Source organism: Dreissena polymorpha, chromosome 9 (assembly GCF_020536995.1).
Source record: "Dreissena polymorpha isolate Duluth1 chromosome 9, UMN_Dpol_1.0, whole genome shotgun sequence".
Lineage (NCBI taxonomy): Eukaryota > Metazoa > Mollusca > Bivalvia > Myida > Dreissenidae > Dreissena > Dreissena polymorpha.
In genome coordinates this window covers 80122463-80142049 of record NC_068363.1, presented here as the reverse complement: position 1 = coordinate 80142049, position 19587 = coordinate 80122463, and the positions used below count along the sequence as shown (strand labels likewise).

General features: G+C 34.5%; 2 protein-coding genes across 3 annotated transcripts in view; both read left to right on the top strand.

The window, feature by feature from the left end:
• LOC127844663 (uncharacterized) overlaps window positions 1-15831 on the top strand; it is a 32033-nt gene extending 16202 nt beyond the window's left edge. The window contains exon 8 of one of the 2 annotated variants that reach the window (XR_008032862.1): window positions 491-5158. The gene's annotated coding sequence lies outside the window, so the exon portion shown is untranslated. Of the gene's footprint in view, window positions 1-490; window positions 5159-15709 lie in introns of those variants that run through there. The other variant, XM_052375063.1, reaches the window with a different exon arrangement.
• Window positions 13457-16492, top strand: LOC127846213 (ficolin-1-like). Its single transcript, XM_052377385.1, has 4 exons — window positions 13457-13474; window positions 14029-14125; window positions 15668-15829; window positions 16157-16492. Exons 1-4 carry the CDS (start codon window positions 13457-13459, stop codon window positions 16435-16437), a joined length of 558 nt encoding a protein of 185 aa, XP_052233345.1. The 3' UTR covers window positions 16438-16492.
• Window positions 16493-19587: the final 3095 nt, after the last annotated feature.

Below are 19587 nucleotides of genomic sequence, written 5' to 3'. Positions count from 1 at the left end.
ATACAGTGTACATGTATACTGATGTTATGAAGTTGAAGATTTAATATGTTACTCGTGCTTAATATGTCTATCTGGTTTTAAACACTTCGACCTTTAAGCTAAGGCAATTCAATGGTCAATTCAATGGTCAAGGTCATCATAAAGTAGGTCAGTGGGAAGGTCTTGTCCAAAAGGGAGTTATGGACAAAAATAAAGTAAATCCAATCATGAACCACAAAGTTATGGTGAATGTTAAGTTATTGGGTGCTTTGACTTTTGAGTTCAAGGGCCAAGGTCATCAAGAAATATGTCCGTGGGAAGGTGTTGATCAAAGAAGAGTTGTGTACAAATATCAAGTGAAAACAATTATTCTGTAGTATGGAAGTTATGGCAAAAGTATAATTTTTCGGACAGACAGTTCAGAAACCATATGCCTGCCTTCGGGGCTTAAAAACAATGTATGTATGAAAAAGTTTAAATTAAATATTAGATTTATGGTTGTATTTTACAGACAAACATGTTCAAGAGATGAAGAGGAAGATTCATAAGTAAGGCTAGGTTTCTTTAACTGAAGTGATGAACGGATGTCAAGCTTCTCATTTGAAAGCTTCGATAGTGTTTGAGAAATTGTAAGTCGGTAAACTAATAACTAGTAAAATATGAAGGATAAAGGTATGTGCTTTTAACAGAAGTTGCATGTCATTATAGTATGTAGACTGTCAAGTTGAAAGGTTGGACAATGTTTGAGAAAATTAAGTTTTTTGTTGAGAATTTGACAATATTTCTATGTACTAAGTCAAAACAAGGGCAGATAATTCCATAAATATAGGTCACATGGTAACCAGCCTTGTCAGTATGGACTTAACAGGCGAAATTGAGCAAGTATTGTAAGTTTGAAGAGGATATCTTTGATAGTCTTTGCGGAAATTGACATTTACAGACAACTAAACAAACGCGAACGTCGACTACCTGGCTATGACAATAGCTCTTGTTTTGTTCTAAAAGTCGAGCTAAAAAGGGAGATATTAATTAAGTTATGTGTGACTGGTAGACTATTTTCAGTCAATATAATGACAATGATGGCATTTTGAAAGGAAAGTGCTAATGATAATGAAATGTTTGAAAATGGTTTTGAGATCAATCTGAAGGCAGGGCAAAGTTACTAATACCATCACAATTGTGCTCAGGTAAGCTAAAAAAAAAAGAAACACACAAACTTGAAAATGAAGCCATAAAAGTCATTGAAGCACTTGAAAAACAGATGCATAAAAGAAACACAAATTATGCCACCTCCATTGAAGAAGGAAATTCTTACAAAACAAGGGCTGTTTGTAAAACATGCATGCCCCCCTATATGGGCTATAAGTTGTAGTAGCAGCCATTGTGTGAATACGTTTTTTGTCACTGTGAACGGTGGTGGTGGTGTAGTGGTGGTGGTGGTGGTGGTGTAGTGGTGGTGTAGTAGAAGTAGTAGTAGTAGAAGTAGTAGTAGAAGAAGTAGTAGTAGTAGTAGTAGTAGTAGTAGTAGTAGTAGTAGTAGTAGTAGTAGTAGTAGTAGTAGTAGAAGTAGTAGTAGTAGTAGTAGTAGTAGTAGTAGTAGTAGTAGTAGTAGTAGTAGTAGAGGCAGTAGTAGTAGCAGCAGCAGCAGTAGCAGCAGCATTACAATCCAATACTTAAGAATGATCAAATGGGAAAAGGTAACCTAGCACTGGCAGTAAATATGGGGCTCATTTACAGGTCAGATTTGGAATCTCTGCTGTAAAATGAGATTTTAAATGAATTAAAGAGAGGCAAATGCTGTAATAAAAAGAACATGCATAAACGGTAGTTGTTTCCCTTGTTTGAACCATGCTAAATCCTTAAAATGCCTATTTCCAGTAACTGTGACCTTCACCTGTGACCTTGACCTTTGACCTAGTGACCTCAAAATCAATAGGGGTCATCTGCGAGTCATGATCAATGTACCTATGAAGTTTCATGATCCTAGCCCCAAGCATTCTTGAGTTATCATCCGGAAACCACCTGGTGGATGGACCGACCGACCGACCGACATGAGCAAAGCAATATACCCCCTCTTCTTCGAAGGGGGGCATAAAAAAAATATAATAGAAGGAATTTATCACACACACCTCAATGGCATAATACTTCGAGCCAGGCACATCATGTTGAACACAATGAAAACAATACAAAATACTGTGCAAACATTTTCAAACGTAGAAGCAAACACAAAACTATACACAGACTAGTAGTTAATGGCAAAGACATATCAAATAAAAGTCAAATAATAGAAGAAGCCTATTTTTCGAAACACTATAAACGAAAGAATGTCGAAAATAACAACCTCTGTAAAATAATAACACATCATGCTTTAAAGGAAGAGGAATAACAAGTATGTGAAGGATTACAAACTGAATATGAATATTGTGCAAATAATAGAACAAGCCTATTTTTTGAAACCCTATAAACGAAAGAATGTTGAAAATAGCACCCTCTGTAAAAAAACACATCATGCTTTAAATGAAGAGGAAAAAGAAGTATGTGACGGATTACTAACTGAATATGAATGTGGACTAGCTCTTAAAGAAATGCAAAATAACAAAAGTTCGGGATCTGATAGCATCACTAACAAGTGTTATAAAATATTTTGGAACGATATTCAAACACATTTAACTAATTCACTAAATTATTCATTCATTTAACAATGGTGGTCTTACCACGCGGAAAGCAAAGTGTTAACAAGGGACAAAATTGTCACAAAACCAGGTTTTCATTGTGAAAAAAAATTCTGATAAAGGGAGAAAACTCAAACTGAACTTTTGAAATGAACAAACAAAATTAACCCCCTTTGTAAGTTTGTTTAAAAAAAAATCTATTTTTAGTCGTGGCGACCTTGACATTGGAGATATTGACGTGATTCTTTCGTGCGACACACCGTCCCATAATGGTGAACAAATGTGCCAAATGATTTTAAAATCTCACAATGAATGACATAGTTATGGCCAGGACAAGCTCATTTATGGCCATTTCTGACCTTTGAACTCAAAGTGTGACCTTGACCTCGGAGATATCGACGTAATTATTTCGCGCGACACACCGTCCAATGATGGTGAACAAATGTGCCAAATGATTTTAAAATCTGACAATGAACGACATAGTTATGGCCCGGACAAGCTTGTTCCGCCCGCCCGCCAGCCAGCCAGCCAGCCCGCGCGCATTCGCCAATCTAATAACCAGTTTTTTCCTTCGGAAAACCTGGTTAATGATAATGAAATGTTCAAAAAAAGGTATCGAGATCAATTTTAATGAAGGCAGGGCATAGTTACCAATACCATTGTAATAAATGAACAAGTACGTAGATCAATTTAAGGAACAGAATGTATCAACAACATGGAAGGTTATTGTTTTTAACGTCAAAGCGTAATATAATTTTGCATTATTTAGTATCAATAAATAATCTAGCTCTACAAAATGATTTTAAAATGTTAGAAACAAGAAAAGTGGCATGTATTTCTCCTCCTTTTGTATGAATATTAACATATGTACTCTAAATGTAAAAGGGCTAAATAACAAAGACAAACACACTTAAATTTTCAAATGGTTAGACGAAAAAAGTCTTTTACAGGAAAATCACATCACACGTACCTGCGCACAAACATTGAAAAGTGCATGGGACGGAGATATTTATCTTACCGGACAACATACAAATAAACAAGGCATCACTTTACTGATCAAAAGTAATACAGGAATAACAGTGGATAACTTGAAAGAAATAATAATTGTCAGACAAGCAAGTATAGATATAACAAGCAAATTTGTTGAATTGATATCCCCCGCCAATATGCTGCTGGACACAAGTGTTATATTTGACACTCAAAAAAGCATTTTTTCAAGATAAAAAGGGCCATAACTCCATTATTAACAGATAATGTACAATGCCATTTGGCGTGAATTATTATCTTATCAATATATATACTCATTCAAAGTTTCAATGAAATCCGCCAAAGCACTCCCAAGATATAGCTGCTGACACGCAAACAAATGCATTTTTTCAAGATACAAAGGGCCATAACTCCATTATTAACAGATGGTGTACAATGCCATTTGGTGTGCATCATCCTCTTATCCATATATATACTCATACCAAGTTTCAATGAAAACCGCCAAAGCACTTCCAAGATATGGCTCCGGACACAAAAGTACCTATAGTAAAAAGCATTTTTTCAAGATACAAAGGGCAATAACTCTGTTTTTAACAGATAGATGGTATACAATGCCATTTGGCCTGCATCATCCTCTTATGCATATATATACTCATACCAAGTTTCAATGAAATCCGCCGAAGCACTTCAAAGATATGGCTCCGGACACAAAAGTGCCTATAGTAAAAAGCATTTTTTCAAGATACAAAGGGCCATAACTCTGTTTTTAACAGATGGTGTACGATTCCATTTGGCGTGCATCATCCTGTTATGCATATGTATATACACACAGTTGTCGAAATTCGCACTAGTCCGACAGCAAAAAACTAGTTTTTTTAAATTCGGGCTTGTAGGAAATCCAATATTACAAACCCGACGTGCTTGTACAATTCATTTAACAAAACAAGTTCGAATTTCATTTTCAATATTTGTAAACGAAGTTTTGAGCCGCTTAAATCAACAGCTGCTTATGTTTTAACACACTGCGCGCATGTGCTTGGCAATCAGCCGATAATTGGATAACTGCGCATAAAGCGCATGGTTTTGTGGTTCCCGGATTATTATTATGTAAAATAAATCTTTTGCGTTTCGTTCGGGACACAGAGAGTAATGGCCGAACAGTTGTCATTGAAGTACGTCGTTGAGGAATGCAAATCTGAGGTAAGTGTGATTGACGCATTTGTCAACTGGCTTTTTGTAGAATAACCTAGCACTAAATTGCTTATATATTTTCTGGTGGTTCAGGTTTGCTCTCTCTTTCACATGGATATATGGGATACATTTCTGCTAATTTTTTACCTAAACTTAATGTATATATTTATAATTGTGATTAAATTGAAATCCGTGTGTGAAATTAATTTCTTCTTATTTCAGGATCCGAAAGAGGCTGGCTCAGATGAAGAGGAAGCTGACTTGGATGAGGATGAAATTAATAAGAGAGTTGTATTGTGTTCTAAAGATTGAATAAATAAATGCTTCTTTGGATGTTTTATGTTATGTTTATCTGCATTTTTAACAAAAATGTTTGGGCTAGTAAAATCTGACTCGGGCTAGTTCAAATTCCCATATTACTAGCCCCACTTGCTTGTAGATTTACATCTAAATTTCAATGACTAAACACATACCAAGTTTCAATGAAATCCGCCAAAGCACTTCAAGATATGGCTCCGGACACAAAAGTGCCTATAGTAAAAAGCATTTTTTCAAGATACAAAGGGCCATAACTCTATTTTTAACAGATGGTGTACAATGCCATTTGGTGTGCATCATCCTCTTATGCATATATATACTCATACCAAGTTTCAATGAAATCCGCCAAAGCACTTCCAAGATATGGCTCCGGACACAAAAGTGCCGGACGGACAGCTGGACGGACGGACAATGCCAAAACAACATCCCTCCGCCTCTGGCGGGGGATAATAATACACAAAACACAATTAACATCAATAAACGTTTACGGCCTGAATATAGATGAATCCAAATTTTATGAAACATTACATTCCGATAAAATAAATAACAAAGATAAAAACATTTTAGTTGGAGGTGATTTCAATTTTGTTCTTAACGCACAATTAGAGATAAAAATAATGGAAATCTTATACTCACTCCAAAAATAGGAACATTTTGAATAACATAGTTGAAAACTACAATTTGATGGCATAATACTTCGTGCACGGGCACAGCATGTTGAACACAATGAAAACAATACAAAATACTTTGCAAACAATGAAAAACTTACAAACGAAAACAAAACTATACAGAAACTTGTAGTTGATGGCAAAGACATTGTTTTATAATAATAAGCTAAAAATGGGGGTCACCAGTGAAAACGAAAAGTTCCGGCTTTACAATCAAGGCTACCCCCCTTTTCCAGAAACGCCATACTGAATTTGAGATTTTTATATGTGAGCATTAAAGGGATCTTTTCACGCTTTGGTAAATTGACAAAATTGAAAAAAGTTGTTTCAGATTCGCAAATTTTCGTTATAGTTATGATATTTGTGAGGAAACAGTATTACTGAACATTTACCATGGTCTAATATAGCCATTATATGCATCTTTTGACGATTTTAAAACCTAAAAATTATAAAGCGTTGCAACGCGAAACGATTGAATAATTTGGAGAGTTCTGTTTTTGTCGTTAAATTTTGTGAAACTACGAAGATTGCTTATATAACGTATAAAATACATCATGTATATGTACACGGCGGAATAGCTCAGTAGGCTAAAGCGTTTTTACTTCAGGACTGTGGCAGGACTGCAGGGGTCACTGGTTCGAAACCTGGTCCGGGCAATGTTCTTTTCCTATTTTAAATTCTATTCTTGATTTTTTACTGGAGCTTTTACGATCCAATGTTTACATTTATCGATATAAAGCATTTAATGAATAAGTTAAAAAATGCCAAAATCTGTGAAAAGGCCCCTTTAAGATGAGCTAAATGTTCAAAAATTATTATAAAAAGATAAAACAAGGGCTGTTTGTAAAACATGCATGCCCCCCATATGGGCTGTCCGTTGTAGTGGCAGCCATTGTGTGAATACGATTTTTGTCACTGTGACCTTGACCTTTGACCTAGTGACCTGAAAATCAATAGGGGTCATCTGCGGGTCACGATCAATGTACCTATGAAGTGTCATGATCCTAGGCAAAAGCGTTATTGAGTTATCATCCGAAAATCATTTTACTATTTCGGGTCACCATGACCTTGACCTTTGACCTTGTGACCTCAAAAGGGGTTATCTGCAAGTCATGATCAATCTACCTATGAAGTTTCATGATCCTAGGCGTATGCGTTCTTGAGTTATCATCCGAAAACCATTTTACTATTTCGGGTCACCGTGACCTTGACCTTTGACCTAGTGACCTCAAAATCAATAGGGGTCATCTGCGAGTCATGATCAATCTACCCATGAAGTTTCATGATCTTAGGCGTATGCGTTCTTGAGTTATCATCCGGAAACCATTTTACTATTTCGGGTCACCGTGACCTTGACCTAGTGACCTCAAAATCAATAGGGGTCATCTGCAAGTCATGATCAATCTACCCATGAAGTTTCATGATCCTAGGTGTATGCGTTCTTGAGTTATCATTCAAAAACCATTTTACTATTTCTGGTCACCGTGACCTTGACCTTTGACCTAGTGACCTCAAAATCAATAGGGGTCATTTGCGAGTCATGATCAATGTACCTATGAAGTTTCATGATCCTAGACCCAAGCGTTCTTGAGTTATCGTCTGACAACCACCTGGGCCCGTATTCACCAACCGATTCTTAGACTTAAGAATAAAGAATAGACTTAGAACCTAGAAAAATGTGTTCAGTGTTTGAATATATACAGGCCTCCACCGGTGATTATGTCATAAACAAAATGTTCTATATGAAGAATAATATAGATAGAGATGTTTAATGCAGAGGTTGACTCAAAATTTAAGAAATTCTTGAATATTCTAATTTAAAGAATTTTCTTTATTCTTAGACTTAAGTCTAAGAATTGTTTGGTGAATACGGGCCCTGGTGGACGGACCGACCGACAGACTGACCGACAGACCGACACGAGCAAAGCAATATACCCCCTCTTCTTCGAAGGGGGGCATAAAAAAGAGGAAAAGCCTATAATAAACCCATAAACATAAAAACATACATACATCTCATATATCATGTGTGAGACGGAACCTACTCAGTGCAGTAAGATTTGCTAACCTTGTTTGAAATTGCATGTGAAATGCGTTCTTCTATGAATAAGACTTGAAAATGTTACAGGGAAATAAGAACATTAATAATTAAGTAACAAGGCACATATAATCATTCAATCAAACACGTTTAAAGGAAAATAGATTTATCAATGTATCAATGACTAGTGATACTAGTGATATTAAACATTAAACTTATTATGACAAACAAAACAAATACACGATTGTCATGGTAGTTCTTTGAAGAACTTTGACAGGTTGGAATAAGTGTCTCCAAAAGACGCTTGGCATTGGTGACCCTGGGCTGACCGTCAAAGTTATTTATTATAAAAATGTTCTTGAGACAATCGCGTTCAAAGATCATTTTAAGATGCATATGGTCGAGTTCAGAGCCAGCTATAATATTTATGTTGTGGCAGCATTAAACACATGACTGTAAACAAGAACACTCAGTGACTGCAAGTTCCTAGCTTTTTTACGGGTTGAATTTGAGTCCATAATCTGTCTGGTTTCATTTTCCTCCTGCACAGGTAATCAGCATACAATGTATCACTGAAATGTTGAAGTTGATATTTGACTAGTACATGTAGTTATATTCAGACAGGTTCATAAGATCATCAATTACCGTAATTACTCTATGTTTTCGGACACTTAAAAATAATTATTTGTATTCGTGTCCGAAAACTTAGATACGAAAATTATTCTCAAAATACAGGTATCCGAAAACTTAGTCAGAAATTGAAGTGTCCGAAAATAGCGTCCATTGTATCAACGACTACCGGTGATAGCACGCGCTTGTAAAATATCATTTAGAATAAATTACAGTTATGTTTGCATTAATGCCTAAATTATTTGACAGAAAGTTACTACTAGGTTGTACTTTGGCCAACGAGTTCACAGAAAAGCATGTGATGTACCGATACTCGCTATTATGAACCTGTAATTAACGCAATAAAAAAGCAAACTATGAATTCTTTGTTTGTTCGTTTCCGAAAGTTGTTGTCTTACACCTTCCATTAATCGTAAAACTTGCAATAGGGTGCATCACACTTTGAAGCTTTTATTATTTGTTACAGCTATTTTACTGAGAATCGGTAATACCATTGCGCTAGATAATTGAACTTGTTAATTGGCACTACCCCTGATAATTGGCATAACGCTTATGCTATCGGGCGAAACCAATGTTTAATACCGGTTTACAGGGTTATTTACCCAATAATGCAAATGTAATGGTCCGTTGCCCTCAGGCATGCACCTGCCACGTTTTATGACGTTAATCCGGTTGTAAAACCCCATAATCGAAGTGTCATTATATATCAAAAACAGGACCAACATTTGGTAAAACAGCGCTGTAATAAATACTGTCCGAAAACTTAGAGATATTAATTATTGACAAAAACTCGAGTGTCCGAAAATTAAGAGTCACGAAAAATAATTATTTTTGCTAAAAAAAGGGGTGTCCGAAAACTTAGAGCAGAGCTCCAGATAAGGGTCGTATTTTCGTAATTACGAATTATTTTCAAGTCCGTTACGTATTTATTTTAAAATCTTGTCATACCATTAAGAATTTCAAAATCCAGTAACGAATATTATTTTTACATCGGATCGTATCGATTTTTATTGAGTTCTTTTTGCGTATTAAAGATCTTTGCGGTGCTTATATAGAATGGATATCAGGTTTGTATAACAAAGCGCATTTTTTCCAATAAAAGCGGCGTATACAGTCTATCTGGCAAAAAAATGGCGGCGCCCAGAGAACGTCCTAAAAAAATGCAAAGCGTCCAAAAACACGCTTTTAACATATTGTACGCAAAGTAAGCCGAAGTTAAATGTTAAGAAAGACATTATAGAAAAGATCTTATACGATGTTGTTTGTTCAGTTGCCGACACAGTCAGAAAAGCTAAACAAAAACGCAACACGACGGGTCCAAACTTAAACACAAAAAAAACATTGAACGAGTGGAAGGGACAAGTCCCGTGGCTAATCGTTGAAAAGATTGAAGGGGAGATCCGTTCTAATTGTGAAATATGTAAAAATTCATCTAAGGCATACAATCTAAGCACAGTTTGGGCATATGAAGGTATTTGAAAAATAACATTGTATAATACTGAAAAGACACTGTTGAACTTGCATAAATAAAGTTGCTAGTATGTTTATTTTGATTTTTTTTTGCATGAAAATAACCATTATTATTTATTTTTAGGTCTTTTAGAAAAAATAAGAATTATTTTCCAAAACTTAGTAGTAACGTTAAGAATAAAATTTCAGAGTTAAGAATTCTTTTTGAAAATCTGGTAGTAATTTAAAAATTTCACAAAACCTTATCTGGAGCTCTGCTTACAGTGTCCGAAAACATAGAGTAATTACGGTAGTTTCAGTCAACAAAATTATGCACAATTGCAAATTGTGTATGAATAATTTTAACTATTTGTATTTATTAAAATAGAAATATTTGGTCTTTTCTTATTAATTTGGCTTCAATAAGCCTTCTCAAAGTTGTTTCTATAAATTGACAACATTTTCTTCAAGTTCTTTAACAAAATAATTATATACAGATGTCAAATACACAAGCACTTGTATAGGAGTAAGAACTGATATTAGTGTTTCATGAGAAGTGTGAAATGATCCATTATGATATGCGTCATCGTTTTTATTTATTCAGACATTCACGACATAGCATGTCATTACTCAGTATTTTATATGATAAACCCCTTTTAACTGGATTAATAAGTAAGTGTAAACACCACATATCCAGTAGGGATAATACATGTATTTGGTATTAACAGTTGGATGAAGAATGTATATATATAGATGATCACACAAAAAGTATATCATTTTCAGAATAGTAATTTTTGTATTTGGGACATAATATACTTTTTTGTTGTTTGTTTGAGGAAAACATCAATACTCGGTCATAAAATTCAAATATGCTGTCCTTGATTTCCATGCATTTACAACGCAACTTTTTTGGCTAGATTGAACTTTACCGGTACGCAGTTGTTTACCACTATCAACAAAGCGGGGGTTTGGGGGCGGTAGCCCCCGATACTAAGGAAATATATAGGATAAATAGGATTATAAGGTGTTGCGTTAGTTGTTATATGTTAGGTGTTAAGGGTTAGGGTACGCTGTTTGATGTTAAGTGTTGCGTACCGGTAAAGTTCAATCATTCCACTTTTTCCTTACATGGCACGTATTCTTTTTCAAAATAAAAGCAAATATGACCCCGATTATGTGGTAAAAATCACTGACAGGGTGCACTTTTCCTACAAAATTTACTTTACTCCAATTATGAATAATGAAACTGTTATACTATGTACCTTCCTGTTCCGAGCTTTGTGTTGATAGCAAAACAATGCATTCCTTTCTTGAAAAGTTGAAGACTCTTCTTTACGTGATGGGTTTTGCCGTACGATAACCCGTTCACATGGCTACAGTCATCACACAAGCATAAATCCACTTTATCCCCTTTTACTTCTCACCAACAATATAAAATGTTGTAAGTGACACGGGTTCTAAACGTTATTCTTCACAGTGGTCAAAATTTTCAACCGTTTCACATCGTATTTCCAGGAATCGTTTTTTTTTCATAAATATCAAAACTGCCATGCATTAGTTGACGTTTATCATTAACTCCAGTCACAGTAATATGAACAATAATAACACTTTTTTAAATCGTTCTCTTTCAATATAGCAAATTGCTTTTTCTTTAAACGACCAATCTGGTACAATGTCGGCCGCCATATTTGTTGCCTTTGTATTTAGCGGATCCTACATTTAGTATTTCTAGCGTATTTATAGAATATTCGTAGTTTTCTGCACATTCCCGGATAACGTTCGGATTGACGGATATGTACGAAGGAAGGAGCACGAAGTTCATTAGAGATCTAATACCTTTAAAAAATGTATCAGAACAAATTCTTCTTACTGTCTCCGTAGACACTCGTATATTTTCGGCCTAGACCGTCAAGTGAGGAACTTATTCTCGCATGAATATGCACACAATAATAAAAACTATGCCGTACCCAATGCTTAGGAATTTTACTTCAATAAAATATTTTTTACGCGTTTTATGACACTGTCATGTTATATAGTGATGTTCTGTATTCACAATGCGGGTTATTGAGAACTTCTTTGCAGGGACCTATTTGTTTGTATAGGTCCCTCTTCTTTGATAGCGCACGAATGACCGCCAAGTGGTAAATCGGAGTTTTCCAAATTCATTCATTCGTGGTTGTTTTGGCAGCCAGCCAAGTCAGCTCATCTAAAAAAAACGTGTTGAATTCTATGGCCTAGGGGCTTCGCCCCAGGCCAAAAAACAATACCTTACATGTATGAAAAGATAACGTTGTTTGTAAAACATAACATGTTTAGAAATCTTGACTATTCAACTAAACATATTCACCTTTAAAATCACACAAGGAGAGTTTACTGGTAGGGGATGGAGCAGGCATTGATATTATGAAAAATAAGTCAACTCATTCAAAAACATCTATTTTCGTTTTGTCATGTCGGCGTGTTGGCGACCTTCGAAAGCGCAAACGCTCAAAAACGACATAGTGAGAGAGCCAGTCGTCCACTACACGTACGTTTTAGTCACAAGGTCAAAACAGATGCATGTACATTCCTTTGCCCATTATTTTGCGCTGTTGACCTTCGAGTATTTTGTTATAGCAAATTTTTTATAACGACAAAAAGTACGCCGATAAAAGTCATTAAGTATTTAATTTTCTTAAGTTATAGCTTGTTGGCACAAACCGCAATCATGCGACTTCACGAAAGGACTCCATTTATCTGTATTTAGTATTTGAGAACTCAAACAAAATCCATCCCTATAACTGTAGGTTTGATTAAACTTTACATTCACAATAATCACATGAATGTCTGCGTCTTGCGATTTTTTAAAATTTTAGGATTTTGAAACCGAAGCGGAATGTTGGGGCATCTGTGTCCTCAGCTCACATGTGCACATGATACAAAGTATATTTGCTCATTAATATAACATTAATCAATTGAATCGCTGCTATTGATAATTGTTTGAGGCTTAAATGAGGCTTAAATTTAGTTTGATGAACACTCACTTTTTTATGTGTAAACAATGTGTTATGCTGTGGTATATGTATAACCTTATTTCCAGAAGAATTGGGATTGATTAAAAAATGTCAGTCATTTATCCCGTAGTCGTATTTTGATGCCACGCGAAACTTGAAAATTATTACTTCTTTATTTATGAATTGTTTCAAATCATTTACAAACGTGTGATCAGATGCACCTGCATTTTTTAATTATGTTATTTCGTTTACAAACATGAGATATTGGGCTTTTAAAAGGGACATTGTTTAGCTCGTGTCTCGTGCTTTTCTTAAAAAAAATAAACTGCTCTTAAAAGAAATAAAACCTGTACACACATTTTAACCAGCATGGTAATTGGTTTTAGTTTTCGAATATTTTAATCTTTGCAAATTGTGTCTTTATAGTTTTGGCTGTCTATCAGCTTTAACGTTGTTGTGTATTGCGTGGCAGACCTGTCTCTATGTAGCGCATATATATAAGTAACATTTAGAGGTTAAAGGTCTCATTTTGGCATGATAGAGTTAATGGACGTAAATAATCACCCATCATGCCTTCAAAGTCTAACTTATAGGTTAAACAATACACCGCCTTCCGGTCTTAAACTTCGTCGTATATCAAGTAATTTTGTCGAGCATGCCATCGTATAGCTCAATATCCACGGCTTATGTGGGTGCATGAGTTATTACAATAAAATATAATACTCATCAATAGACACAATATAAACAACAACAAATACTTCTACTACTACCACTACGACTACTACTACTACTACTAATACTATTGCTACTGCTACTGCTGCTGCTGCTGCTGCTGCTGCTGCTGCTACTACTACTACTACTACTACTACTACTACTACTTCTACTACTACTACTAATACTACTACTACTACTACTACTACTACTACTACTACTACTACTACTACGACTACTACGACTACTACTACTACTACTACTACTACTACTACTACAACTACTACTACTACTACTACTACAACTACTACAACTACTACTACTACTATTATTATTATTATTATTATTATTATTATTATTATTATTATTATTATTATCATAATTTCTTATTTTAGGTATTTCAACGACGTGTTAACGGATCCGTGGATTTCTATAACAATTTTGCCTCATATGAAAATGGCTTCGGAAACTTACATGGGGAATTCTGGCTTGGTAAGCGAACATCTTATGGTTATTAATCAATTATTTGAAATTTATCAGACGATTTATTGATTCATGTTTGCAACAAAAACATTTTACGCCATTTAATACTTTTACTTTATGTAAAGAAATTGATACCGTACCTTATACATTACTCGGTAAATATAATATGCAAGGTATATTTAAATTTGCTTTATGTGTATATCAATTATTTAATCATGTGACGATTGTATTTTTATTGCTATGTTTAAATTAATAAGAAATAATAATAAAAACACCTATACGAGATGCGCGCAGATTATATTTGAACAAACCCTGTATAAACGTTTTCACAGTACCGCGTAAAAAAATTCCTGCCTATTGTATATAATTCACAAGGTTAAAAAAAGGGTTAAAAAACGACTTATAAAAACACACAATGCTTTTTACAAGATTTAATGTGTGTGTAAAAAGGACTAAATGCTCAATGAATGGAAACAACATTGTAGCGGAACATAATTTCTAAATAGAAGGAATGGGGCATTCACACTCGCAAGAAAGGAGGATTTCCCTTTTCGTCGTGAGTCAAATGCTAAGGTCAAACATATCAATCTTTGGCTAAGACTCGATATGTTTGCTACACAGACATTTGTTGCATTTTCTTCACATTTGAAATGCGCAGTTTGTTTCGATAATGAAAAGACTTTATTTAAGTTTCTTGGGTCAAATGTCAGTAATAAAGGGACATAAAAAACACATAATAGAAAATACTTTTAATCTGTAATCTCATGTCCTAATTATAATTTTATGGAAACTTTACTGTGCATGTACACACTTTACTGTGAGCATGTACACATTAAATTCTATTTTGCAATATTGTCAACTCCCATTTTACTGTACATCCAAATACAAATTAACTAATTTATATGGCAAGAGGAAATAAAAAATACATTGTATTTTTAAAAAGAACATACACAATTACTAGTGACGTCGTATTTTTTACTTTAAACAAACGTGAAAAAAAGTTACTTAGTTTAAGCACGATTTATTTAATTAAAAATAATGTATATGTTAAGTAACTGGCGTCTGTCATTAGGCACATTGCCACACACACACACACACAAATAACAAGTCAAGTGTGTGCTGTATATTTCGCGTTATCTTGTCAGTTATGTGTCATATAATTGAGAATATAATGACATTTTTTCATAAAACTTACTCAACCTTCTTCGTGTATATAGTGAAGGTTCGAATAGAAAATTAATTGTGTTTTACACATGGCCCTCGAATTATGATGTCCGTCGAGTCAATCTCTTCACGGCGTCTGTCGTTAACAACATAACCATTTATACAACTAACACAAATCTTCAGTATGCATCGTGCGGTCATTGTTCGCATTGATTTGGCAGCCATTTGTCATACTATTGAGAACAAAAAGAGTTGATTTAATTTGCTTAAGTTTAACGCTGTTCAGCGTTCGAATACAAATCTAACTGTATTTCTTATATTTCTCATTTTAACGCATGGCGTAAGTCTAGCAATATTAATATTATAGCATAATTTTTTTTTTTGCAGGTTTAAAGAACATACATGATTTGACATCAAACACAAATTCAGAACTTCGGATTGACCTGATGGCGGCAAATGGATCCACGGCGTATGAAGTGTTTCAGAACTTCACGTTGTCCGCAGCACCCTATTACAAACTCCAAATAAACCAAGGAAAAGGATCTGCGGGTAAGTATATTTATAGGCTTATTGTATTTCTAATGTATATAGCACCGAAAACCACAAGCTGATTATTAAATAACTTAAAGAACGCTCAGCGGGGCTAATATTTATGTAATTAGGTTATATACATGTAGAAACAAGTATTTGCTTTGAATGTCCGACATTGTTTTTTTGTTCTTTACGTGTTACAATTAAAAGTGCCCCAGTCACAAATATTGAACACATTTGACGATAAGGTTTCTTTAAAATGTATACTGCTTATAGAGTAAAACCTGTATAAAACCGGAACTTGCCTGATGTGATTCGATGTTTGACCTATAAATCATTCTATAGGTGATTCAGGCAATGGATTGTCCTTTCACCAAGGATATAGCTTCTCCACGTTTGACAACGATGATGCGCACAGTTGTTCCAAGAAAAATCATGGAGCCTGGTGGTATCACCAATGTTCGCACGTTAATCTCAATGGTAGATATGTTACGCCTGGAACAGTATCGCCCGGCGGATTCAGCCGTGGAGAGGATGGGATTATTTACGACAATTTTATATTTCGTGAGTCATTAAAGGAAACGAAAATGATGTTCAGGAGAGTTAAGACCCTTAAAATGGAATAATACATATTTATCCCATCATCAGACGTGCATTGTCGAAATAAACCACTGTGGAATATTTTTTTCTCTATTTCGGTAGTGCTGAAATATAGCTGTCACGCGCGGCGGAGAATGGTCATATTACTCGGAATCAACTATAAAGTAATCATTTTTAGTAAAATCGAATCAGATTCAACAAAACAAACAATTTGATACCAATTTGTAATATATTTTTAACACATAATGCAACTCAAAAAGCAAATAAACATTATTTACAAATATTAAGTGCGCGTATTCGTGACTTCATTATTAACATGTCATACGACACAATGCATGTTCATTCACGCTAAGGCTGCAGTTGTTTAGTGTTTTTTTTTCATTATTTCTTAAAAATCGGGGACGTAGAGGTATGATAAACAGAAAAACAGGTTAGTTACTGATCTTTTTGTAATGTATTAGGCTCGGCACGATTAAAATAATGAAACAATGTTTGCTTAAAATAACTTTGGTATGTTCCGTGTAGTTCGATTTTCTTATTCTATTTTTAAAGAAATAATTTACGACTAAGAAAATTGATGGGATATATCGAATACTAGGTCGGTGCCGAATAAGCAAAGTTTATTTTGCGAGGCTTAGAATATCTGAACCACGAGCCTATGTATCTAATATACTGGATAACGCGCAATAAAATGTGGTAATCATGCGAAGCTGCAATCATTAGTTATAAAGCATACGGCTAATTAACTGATTGTGCTTGATAAACAACATTTGTATACGGCGATATTTCGAAACCAACACGGCATTTTTTAGCGAAACATCACAGGCCTCACCGATGGGACACCCTCTTTTAAAGTTGTGCACATTATTTATGTTATTATATTAATATATATTCAAATGTCTTTAATGAATTGTAAGATCAAATACTTCCCAAATTTTTGTCTTACACAAAATGGCTCAGAAGGTAACTATTTTTTATGAATCAGCGATTTGTTGTCTTCTTCCATTTTTTTTTCAAATCATGTCTCTTTGGTCAAAATAATCCACGCCCTTTTTATTAACCAAATAACTTTGAAAAGTTTTTTTGCTGAACTAAGAAAATCATGAGGACCCCTTTGCTTGTCAATTACTTATTGATTCATATGGTGTAATAAGATTAAAGACTCTTTAATCTTTGAAACTTCCAAGCAAAGTGGTTGTGTATTTTGAGTGCAACTTGTGTGTAGGTAATGCATTTTGTGTCAATACTGGCTATACCCCTGAAACACATTGCATGTACAGCATAATAACTTTGTTTGAAAAAAAATCACAGGTTAGCAATCCGTGAATATCTTTGTGTTTTGTAGGTGGGTATAGAAAACTGACTAAATATGGCTGATTCCATGGCTATTGTGTTTGTTTTTGACCGGGTTGAATTAGGCTGCAATTGCTATTGAGAAGTTGAAGTAGTTTTGATTCAAAACAAATTGTTGAAGTAAAGACAGCCAACAAATAGGCAAATGATTGAATAACCAACAAACATTATCTAACATCTCTATGCAACATGTTTTTCAATCGTAAAGTAAATTTAACGAATTCGATTGCATTGATGCAAACAATAGAAAACAAGGAATGCCAAAAACGGGTTGGGGTTCGCACAATAAAGTTGGATACTTGTTTATTACCTGATAGTGTACTCTAAAACGTAGAACCCTGTTGGCGTTCCGAGGGCATAATTTTTCGGAATTTACAAAGCATAATAAATGGTTGTTGGGTGCGATAGCAACTTGCTTAGTCATTTGGTTGAAAATGGGATGAAATCTATGTCAGGGAATAACAGAAGTATTGACTTCAAATATGTCTAGATATATTTAAGGAAATGAAGAAGTCAACCATATTTTATAATCACATCCTTCATCAGTGTTTAGATCATTCGTTCTACGTATCTTGAAAACTAAAATTACAAAACAAACACCAAAGAGAAGCATACCATGAAAAATCAACTTCCAAAGAGTCAATATTTTTAAAACAATATCAGACACGAGAACGAAATAACTATGTTATGTTATATATATCCAAATGCTTGCATTTTTTGTAAGGCAACAACAACTCAGATAAGTTTTTGACGTTGAATTAGTATGAACCGTAATGATGCATCAAATTCAAATCATCGTATTTATGCTCTACTACTAACAATACTACTACCATTACGACTACTACTACTACTACCACTACTACTACTACTACTACTACTACTACTACTACTACTGCCGCTGCTGCTGCTGCTGCTGCTACTACTATTTTTACTACTACTACTTCTACTACTACTACTACTACTACTACTACTACTACTACTACTTCTACTACTACTACTACTAATGCTACTACTACTACTACTACTACTACTTCTACTACTACTGCTACTACTACTACTACTACTACTACTACTACTACTACTACTACTACTACTACTACTACTACTACTACTTCTACTACTACTACTAATACTACTACTAATACTACTACTATCACTACCACAGCTACTACTACTACACTACTACTACTACTACTACTACTGCTACTACTACTACTACTACTACTACTACTTCTACTACTACTACTACTACTACTACTACTAATACTACTACTACTACTACTACTTCTACTGCTTATACTACTACTACTACTACTACTACTACTACTACTACTACTAAACTACTACTACTACTACTACTACTACTAATACTACTTCTTCTTCTACTTCTACTACTAATTCTACTACTAATACTACTACTATCACTACCAATAGAGAATACTAGGTCGGTGCCGAATAAAGCAAAGTTTATTTTGCAAGGCTTATAAAATCTGAACCACGAGCCTTGGCGAGTGGTTCAGATTTTCGTGCCGAGCAAAATAAAACTTTGCTTTATTCGGCACCGACCTAGTATTCGATTTATCCCATCAATTTTCTTACTCGTAAATTATTTCTTTAAAAATAGAATAGGAAAATCGAACTAGACGGAAATTCCCAAAGATATTTTAAGCAAACATTGTTTAATTATTTTAATCGTGTCGAGCCTAATACATTACAAAAAGATCAGTAACTAACCTGTTGTTCTGTTTATCAAACCTCTAAGTCCCCGATTTTTAAGACATAATGAAAAAATAAGACACTAAACAACTGCATCTTTAGCGTGA

Coding starts and splice junctions, on each gene's coding strand:
- LOC127846213 (XM_052377385.1), top strand. Junction 14,126..15,667: donor ACATGGGGAATTCTGGCTTG/GTAAGCGAACAT, acceptor TTTTTTTTGCAG/GTTTAAAGAACATACATGAT. Junction 15,830..16,156: donor CCAAGGAAAAGGATCTGCGG/GTAAGTATATTT, acceptor ATCATTCTATAG/GTGATTCAGGCAATGGATTG.